Source organism: Setaria italica, chromosome II (assembly GCF_000263155.2).
Source record: "Setaria italica strain Yugu1 chromosome II, Setaria_italica_v2.0, whole genome shotgun sequence".
In the NCBI taxonomy this organism is placed as follows: domain Eukaryota; kingdom Viridiplantae; phylum Streptophyta; class Magnoliopsida; order Poales; family Poaceae; genus Setaria; species Setaria italica.
Genome location: NC_028451.1, coordinates 46,077,081 through 46,086,784, shown reverse-complemented (window position 1 = coordinate 46,086,784; position 9,704 = coordinate 46,077,081). Strand labels below are relative to the sequence as shown.

Below are 9,704 nucleotides of genomic sequence, written 5' to 3'. Positions count from 1 at the left end.
GCTCCTGCCGGTGTGGTCTCACTTTGTCGTTGTCGCCTCCGGCCGGTGGGAAATGGGGGCTCATTTGGTGGGCGCACTCACTGAATGAACCACTGGGAAATTGACCGGCATCATGTACATACAGGCGATTCTGGAGACCTGAACTGAATTTAGTACAAGTAACTTTTTTTTGATCCAATGAAGATAATATATATTTATTTTGAACATAGAGCATGTGTTAATATTTCTTCTGGATACTTTCAAGGATTTTGTTTCTTGCAGTGGTGCCAAGCTCTACAGATAAGGTTATTTGTGGAGTAATGGTCACCTAGGTTTGAGTACTCTACTCGGCACCGGTGTTTGTGTTTTTCTAAATTTATTCTAAAATAATTAATCGATATTATTCTAACTGGTGTTATTCTTTCGGTGGAAGACGAAATGCCTGTTAATTGCTAAGCACCATACAATGATTTCGTCAATTTCAAGATTTGACAGCTCGGTGTAGTAGAGTAAGCACCCAGTCACTGCATTGCATATCTCCACCCCGTTACTATTAGCCAAGGTGACGGTTAACATCTGGAAACAAAGAAAGTGACGGTTAATTAAAAGAAAAACTGCTGAGAAGAGATCGACCAATCAGGAGGACCGCACCGCGAAGGACCAGGCCAGGCCCCCACAAGTCTGTGGGCAAACAAATACATGGGCCGGTGGTTTTTCCAACCCAGACCCAGCCGAGCCGAGCCGAGCCGAGCGCACACACGCACAAGGCAACCGTCCCTTCTTCCATCAGCAGTATCCATCATCGATCGCATCCCGCCCGGCCGGCCTTTGGTCGCATCGCATCGGTCCCTCCACCCACACCGATCGATCTCGCGTGAGTCAGTCGTGACACGGGCGCTGCCGCGCGCCGCGCCGCAGCGGAAGACGCCAAGAGGAACTACCCCGCACCTGACGGCGACACACCGCCGGCGGCACCACCAGACGATGGGACGGCTGCTGTGCCCCCGCTGCTCCACTCTCTTTCCTTCCGCGCACCGACCCCGGGCCAACCCGGCCGGGCCCCCTAACGCGCGCGCACCCATCCGATCGGCCAGACGAGGGCTCCCGCATGCGCCCGTCATCTCTTCGCCCGGCGCCCGAGGCGACCCGGGTCCTGGCGCTCGTTTACGTTCGCCAGCGGGGTTTGGCGTCCTGTCCTGTCCTGCCCGGCCGGCCGGCGCGTTCGATCGGCCGGGGTCGGCGTACGAGCATATGCGCCGCGCCAGTACTGACACGATCGAGTCGTTGCATGGCCTCGACCCCTCATGGGCTGGATCCCAGGTTAGACGAGCTAGATCGGTATATATGCTGCCAAATTGAAGGGTTAATGAGTAAGCGTACTTGCGCCGTATCTTTAATGGTTTTTTCTCCCAGGAGGCCAGGGATTCGTATCCGTCTGCTTTGTCCTGTGCCTGCTATGTTTTGGACGATGGTAACAGATGCCCATGGGCGATGGCACCTGAATCTGAATAACTGGTACGTACCTGCACTGCTGGCCAGACTGTTCTTGCTCGCCGCCCTTCAGGAAACGACGACCCGTAATTCATCTCAAAGGAACAGCATGTTGTCATCGTGCGAACTGTCGGCAGTACAGTACACCAAATAGTTTTCAGATCGGCTCAAACAGACGTACTACCTCCGGTTCGTTTTACTTGACGTTGAGGACAGAAATTTTGGCCTGATCCTAGGTCTGTTCCCTTGTCTGAAACGACAAATAAAATGAATTGCAGGTACATTAAATTCATGTATATACAAGCAGTCGCAACATCATGCTCTGTGTGCCAACAGATACGAAGATGCAAATTTGCAGTAGCAAGAAGCAAGCAATCGAGATTCAGCGCATGCACATGCACGCGGCCTAGCAAACTGCTGTCACTGAATATTCCTGCGATGAGTCATCACGTCAATGATAGCTGTACGCCGTACTGGCCGCCTGGCCGGTGATCGCCAAGCTTGTTTCTGGGACTCAAGGTATACATGCATCAAGTTGCCTTCAGCAACCTGTAGCGTTACCATAAAACTGGTCACATTTTCCATCCCTTTTCCATGCACGTTCATTTGCAGCTAGCAGAGTCCTGCAATGCATGCAGCACGGAGCAGTACGGAGCACTGCGCTGTCCAGCACTCTGGTCTCTGGCCTGGCCGGAATCTTGTGCTGCGGCAGCAAACGCGTCGATCTACATGCATCCACCAGCTGCGGTATATATGGTCTCGGCTTCCGTGCTGTTCCAAAGTTCGAAACAGCCACGAGATGCTATGCTACTTCAATTCTTGCTAGGCAAGAAAGAGGGCGTGTGCTCGATAGCTGTGTTCGTCGCAGATGCTATGTCCAGTTTCAGTCTTTGAGATGCCCAGCTTTACCAGAGGATCGGACAAAAGCTAGAGTGTTGCTCGGTATCCAACAAAGCCATCTCCTTGAACTCGCTAGCTAGCTTTGCCGCCACCACCGGCGTCGTGCGGTCCAAGTCACCAAGAGGACCACTTGGTTTTCTGAAGATGGCGTCACGCAAGAGGCGAAGAAACAACCTAAAGTCCCTGTTCCTGTTCAGTACTCCCTCCGTTTCAAATTGTAGGTCGTTTTAGATTTCCTACCTTCATATATGTTGTTATGTATCTACATGTATATTATATCTAGATACGTAGCAACATCTCGAACCTAAAAAAGCTAAAACGATCTACATTTTGAAACGGAGAAAGTAGCATATTGCCATCATCATCCCTTAGACGTCGTTTTTTAACATTTTGGGTGAGTTAGTAGGCACATAAAACTCTACTATGTTATTATTGCATCAGAAATATTAAACTACACGTACGAATTATAATTCAACTCAACAGCCTAAATTGATAAGAAAATTAAATATGGGTGATTCGCTTATACTTCAACAACGGATTAGGAAAAAAAAATCACGTACACCATCCCTCAAACAAGTTAAGCTTTTGGATGAGTTATAGTGGGTGCACAAAACTCTGTGCACGACCTAAGCAGATGAAATGACGAATTATATATTTCCTTATTTCAGATGCACATATGTGTATTATTCTTGTTGTGGCTAGTGAGACAAAAACTATCTAGCTGGGGCGCCTTTCAAAGAAAGGAACACGGGAGGGTATGTACATCGAGGTAAGTTTCTACACAAACTGCGGCAATTCTGGCGAGCGCGTGGTGACCCCGGCACCGAGTCAAGAAATTCACGTGGTCGGAGTCTTCGAGTCTGGAGACATGGACTTTTGAGTCGTGAAGCTGAAAAAACAATACAATGTGATGGGGCTTACTAGTAGAATACATGTAACGCGGCAATATGTATACTAGCTTCAACTCACATGGATTTTTGTAGCTAGAGCAAGCCCTCTGGATCCCTAAAGTCAAAAGTTTTGGCGCAATCTTTGGACACGCCGTGCATTTGCCCATGCATAAACTAGTGCATATGGAGCATGGACCCAAAGAAGAAACTGAAATTTTGGCAAAGATTCTTTGCAATTGCAGGCATTAGAATATGAGTCGCACGTCATCGATGCTTGTGAAACTTCGTTACGAATAGACGATGATGTCTACTGGTAGCATTATTATTGGAGGCAATAGACTTTAGCTTGCTATGAAAGAAAACGGGTGTGTGTATATATGAAACATTGGTCGTCATAACACTGGAATAAACGTGTTTGACAATAGCCCGCATTAATGAAGATTCGAATCAAAGATTAGTAGTACGATTGAACTTAAGTGGACATTCTCTCCAATATTAGCAAGCTAAAGCTCCTAAATATTGTGCTAACCCCGTTCTCAAATATATGATGTTTATGACAAACTAGTAAGTTTATTTCTAAACTAATTAGCTTGTCCTAAATGTCAAATATCTGAGAACGGGGAGAGTAACAAGGAATATATTCCATCCTTTTCTGTCTAACATAAAACACTATGGTATTTAATAATTTGTTGTGAATTTTTAATTTGAATGTGACCATCCCCGGCCACTTCGGTATTTGAATTTTAGTTTGATCTGATTCTGACATAAAACACTTCGGTATTTATCAAATCACTGCCCCTGTTGAATTGGCTGATCACATTTAATTTTTGAGCAATATGCCATCATGTGCATTAGTGGTAATGGCAGCATGCTTGCCTCACCAAGCCCATAGATCCATATGTTTCCAGCGGGCGGTAGCAGCTGTAGGTGTCCCTTGAAAACATGGAGAGAGACCATATTTGCTTTCAGGCATGGAAAAGTCCTTTCAAAGCCACCGTGGAAATCAGGCATGAAAACAAAAGGAAATTTAGAATGAGCCAGCGTCTTTCATCATGTATCTGGACAAGCAACCATTTATTGCTTTCAGGAAATTTAGAATGAGCCGGCGTCTTTCATCATGTATCTGGACAAGCAACCATTTATTGCTTTCAGGAAGATTGCTCTAGAACTTCTTCGTGTTGAGTCAAAGTTTTAGAAGATCTTAAACAGGGACCCTGACGATCTCAATGAGCACATCAGGTTTTACTACTCAATCAGGGATGCAGAAAAATGATCAGTGATACCAAAGGCATATCTTTCACTTTGGAGGCTAGAAAAGTGATCCCATTTTTGCGCGGGTTTTCGACCGGCGGGAGCTGACGGTGATGTCTGGGATAGCCAAGATCAAAGAGGAGATCAGGAGTTGGACGCTAGCGGGTGCTAAAGGCTTGAGTGAATTTTGTCCAATTTTGTCAATATATCTAAACATTGATCTTAATTACTATAACATGTAGACCTCCTGCCTGTACGTTTCGAAACGGAAATGACCCCATTTTATTCTAAACAAAAGAGAAGTTAAATCCAGCAAAATAGTTCAATTAGGTCATATACAATGCAAGTTGCAAGATGCTTAACCATCATGAGTACTTACGAAGAGAGAGAGGGAGAGAGTGCCACGATGCCATGAAACACTTGTATGAAAGGTTATCCCTTCAACATAAATTGGTGCTTAAATAAGCTCAGACACATTATTAGCACACCTTTAGTATTGGTACAACATTGAGCATCTTATATATACTCCCTTAGTCCTAAAAAAAGGCATTATGATCTTGTACTAAGTCGAACCGTCTTAAGTTGATCAAGTTTATAAAAAACGACCAATATTGATGATACCAAACATAAGGTTTGCTAACAATTTGGTTAAACATATTTAAACCTGATCAAATTTATGACAGTTTGACAAGGACAAAACTGTATAGTAAATATTAGGTGGCAAAAAAGGCAACATGTCTAAGCACTTCCATTGTACGTGCCTTAACCAAGTATACATCGTGGAAAAACCTCTCGTTCACGCAGTGCCCTATTACTTCGCTTTCAATGTCCAAATCTTGCTATTAGTTAATGCAATGACATAACAAATTCACCCATGCCAAACAACCGCAATCAAACAGGCATTGAAATTGCATAGCAACTGCAGCTGGTAGGATTATGAGTCAGATCACCTCTCATCATAGGAATTAGTGTCGTATAGTAACTAAGTTTAGCTACGTCTAGCCACCCAATTGCACGGTGATTTCGTTTTTTTAAAAAAAAATTGCACGGTGATTTCGGCTCGACGGCGACCTGCCACAAACCTAACATGCCGCTACTGTTGCGAAACCGGCGTCTTTTCCAAGCGCAACCACAGGACGGGGCGCCCCCAAAACATCCGGCCGGCCACATCTATATATGCCCCTCCTCGCCACCGCCCAAAACCTCAAGCAAACACAACCCCGCCCGCCTTGGCCTCCTCCTCTTCTTCCAAGGCCTCCTCGTGTTGCTGCTGGTTTGGTTTGGCTGGTTGCCACTGCTTCTCTGCCTCCAGGCCTCTCGATTCTTGACACCGCGCGCAATGACGAAGCACGCCGCCTTCGCCGCCGAGGACGTCGCGGCGGCCGCGCAGCCCGGGCGACGGTTCACGTCGTACCCGCCGGCGAGCTGCAGAACGGCCGCGGCGCAGGGCATGGTGGACCCCAGCACCGCGGCGGGCGTGGTCGCCAGGGCGGGATCCTGGCTGGGCGCCGTGCCGCGCCGCGCCGAGGCCGAGCACGACGACTGGATGGTACGTGTACACCCGCGAACGCACGCATTATGCCACTCGATCCCTATCTTTGCTTCCGTGTGCCGGCGCCCGTGGCCTGACCGCCCGTCGCCGATGTCCCGCAGGAGAAGCACCCATCGGCATTGGCCGCGTTCGAGTCGGTGCTTGCCGCGGCGAAGGGGAAGCAGGTGGTGATGTTCCTCGACTACGACGGCACCCTGTCGCCCATCGTCAAGGACCCCGACAGCGCCGTCATGACCGACGAGGTGAGTTCCTGTTCTCTGGGCCCCTCGCGCGTGGAGGCGGAGCAGAGCATCATGCTCTGTTCCCGTCGCGTGCACGGCCGCCGTCCCTCGCGGTGCCTAACTGCGTGACGCTCCCGCAGATGCGCGACGCGGTGCGAGGCGTGGCGGAACATTTCCCGACGGCGATCGTGAGCGGGAGGTGCAGAGACAAGGTGCATTCCGATCCCAACCATCGCGTTCTTGGTCCTCCGTGCTTTGGGGGGTTCCGGTTCCACCTCGTGCTGTAAAAACTCGCCGTCTTTTTCTGTGGCCTTGCAAACTTGTGATTTTACGATGCACATGCTACCGTGAACCTGGTCGGAAGCGCGGACAAAATTGATCGCACAGTTGGTGCGAGTTGCTAGTGATTTTTCACTTCATGGGGATGTGCCAAACAGGGACCTTGCTTTCATGTAGTACCTGCGTTGCTTTTCCGGTGTGGCCGAGTACTGTGCCCATGATGCTCATGGCTCTGTTGTCTGTTGTGGTGCGATGTGTAGGTGTTCAACTTCGTGAAGCTGGCGGAGCTGTACTACGCCGGGAGCCACGGCATGGACATCAAGGGGCCCACGGCGCAGTCCAAGCACGCCAAGGCAAAGGTTTGCAAACCACACTACACTAGCTTTCAGTTTCAGTCACCGCCATGTCACAAGAAAGCGACTGCTTTTGGCAGAAAAAAATATAGAACTGTGTTGACTTGGGAACAATTAAACGCAGGCCGAAGCTGTTCTGTGCCAACCGGCGAGCGAGTTCCTGCCGGTCATCGACGAGGTAACTGCTATACCACCACCACTGTCAATCTTTAACTTCTTGGAAACTCCGGTGGAGTACGTAGATGACTCCTGCTGTCATCGCTGACACGGTTTCGTTGCCGCGCACGTCGCAAACAAACAAGAATCCGGTGATGAGTTCCTCGCGATTTCCTTCTGCAGGTGTGCCGCGCGCTGACGGCCACGACGGCGGCGATCCCCGGCGCGAGGGTGGAGAACAACAAGTTCTGCCTCTCCGTCCACTTCCGCTGCGTCCAGGAGGAGGTGAGGGTTCCGATCGATGAGCAAATCACCTCGCGATTTTCTGCCCATCAGTTTGCTGACGTGCCGCTCGATCTACCTGACAGAAATGGCGTGCTTTGGAGGAGCAGGTGCGGTCGGTGCTCAAGGAGTACCCGGACCTCCGGCTCACCAAGGGCAGGAAGGTCCTGGAGATCCGCCCCTCCATCAAGTGGGACAAGGGCAACGCACTCCAGTTCTTGCTGGAGGCTCTCGGTGAGTACACGCCCACAAATCTGTTTTTTTTTTTTTTAAAAAAAAAGACAAATCTGTTTGATCTTCTTCTTTTTTCCCACTCTCTCTGTCTCCCTCAATCCCAACGAATTGCTTGGTTTTTTTTTTGAAGGTTTTGCGGACAGTAAAAATGTTTTCCCGATCTATATTGGAGACGATCGCACTGATGAGGACGCTTTCAAGGTACTCAGACCTGTAGCAAAACAAGTTTATTATGTCTGTATATCAGAAGGACATTTTTTTTAAAAAAAGAAGAAGACAATTTCTATTAGGCCCCGTTTGGATCATTGGAATTGAATTCCATCCTAATAATCATAATTTAGACACAAATTAATTAAGCTAATATAATTGTATGTGGAATATAGTTGTATATTATAGTTGGTGATATGGGAGAGATACTTATATGCTGCACTTCTACTATAGAGAAGCGAGTCCAAGAGCGTGCTATAAGAATTGAATTCCATTCTAATAACCATAATCTATAGAATCAATTTCCATCTCCCACCCCATGAATTTAAGATAGGCTTATATCTAAACTTTGGAAAGTTGTAGAATGCCACATTCCAACATAAATTAGCCTACTCCATTAAATAGATTCCAATTACTTCAAAATGAAGGGACCCAAACGGGGCCTTAGTATTTTTCCCTGAAAGGATCACACATGGCATTTTCACTAAATGTGCAATCTAAAAGGACTATTCGCTTGTGCTAGCTTTCTGAACCTTGTCGTCAAATTAAACAGGTGCTGCGCAACATGGGACAAGGGGTCGGAATCCTCGTGTCCAAGATCCCAAAGGAGACCAGTGCATCCTACTCCCTGCGCGAACCTTCCGAGGTATACGCACATGTCTATACTATTTTCACAGCTACAGCCTACTGCCTACAGTACAATGCACTAGCTACCCAGTGTAGTTCAAGGGAACAGCACTTTCGAGCTCGGAAAAGTGAAAGAAAAAGCTAGCTGAAATCCAAACAGCAAATTCACGTTTTAGCCTGTTACTGCATTTAGGCACAGGCCAGATTTGCGTGCTACCTCTCAAGTCTCCACTGCCTGTTGCTTTCGGAAAAGCTCGACCTGGGGATCTTTTCTTTTGCGCTTGTCCTTTTTGGTGACAAGCGACTGAGCTGTCACCGACGTGGACTGATCCCGTGTGCTGTTGATTGCGCCACTGCAGGTGAAGGAGTTCCTGCACAAGCTGGTAAAGTCCAAGCAGCGGGACTAATGATGTGAAAGATCAAGCAGTTGAGATCCAAGCACAGACCGTCCCAACGGACGAGAAGCGATGACAATCTCACGTTTGATTCGGTCGTCCATGGCCGCGGTGACTCAGATTAACTGATGACCAGACGTTAACTGGATTCAGAAAAACACCCGGATTTAACTATTGCAATCGCGAGGAAAGTTTTTTTTTTATAATTTTTTGAGAGGAGGAGAATAGATAAACCCTAGGTAGAGGAAGGAAGGAGGGCCATGGCAAGAGCAGCTCCGCCGCCGGCGCCGGGACGCAGGAGGGCGACGGCGCCGACGGGAGATCGGTGGCAAGTGGGCTGCGTGGTGACTTCTGGCATTCTAGGTGGGCTGGGTCGCCTCCTGGTCGTCGGGTGTGTGTGTGTATCGGGCCTTCGAGTGCGGGAGCGGACGTTTTGGGCCCCAACATGGGCGAGCGCTGTTTTCGGTTTTAGCCCATTACACTCCTGTTGTCTGTTTAATTTTTTCCCCCTTTCTATAATCTATCTGCTGTAACTGGGAAACGATTACCACAGCTAACTGCAAGGGGTAAAACCAATTTATGTTAAGGCCCCGTTTGGTATAAATGAATTGGAATCTATTTAATGGAGTAGGCTAATTTATGTTGGAATGTGGCATTCCACAACTTTCCAAAGTTTAGATATAAGCCTATCTTAAATTCATGGGGTGGGAGATGGAAATTGATTCTATAGATTATGGTTATTAGAATGGAATTCAATTCTTATAGCACGCTCTTAGACTCGCTTCTCTATAGTAAAAGTGCAGCATATAAGTATCTCTCCCATATCACCAACTATAATATACAACTATATTCCACATACAATTATATTAGCTTAATTAATTTGTGTC

The 9,704-nt window shown here is 47.8% G+C and overlaps 1 protein-coding gene across 1 annotated transcript; it reads left to right on the top strand.

Moving 5' to 3' along the window:
* The first annotated feature begins 5,730 nt into the window (after positions 1-5,730).
* Positions 5,731-9,435, top strand: LOC101755626 (probable trehalose-phosphate phosphatase 3). Its single transcript, XM_004958318.3, has 10 exons — positions 5,731-6,060; positions 6,165-6,305; positions 6,425-6,496; positions 6,824-6,922; positions 7,041-7,094; positions 7,256-7,357; positions 7,441-7,588; positions 7,719-7,789; positions 8,349-8,441; positions 8,782-9,435. Exons 1-10 carry the CDS (start codon positions 5,851-5,853, stop codon positions 8,827-8,829), a joined length of 1,038 nt encoding a protein of 345 aa, XP_004958375.1. The 5' UTR covers positions 5,731-5,850; the 3' UTR covers positions 8,830-9,435.
* The last annotated feature ends 269 nt before the right edge of the window (positions 9,436-9,704 follow it).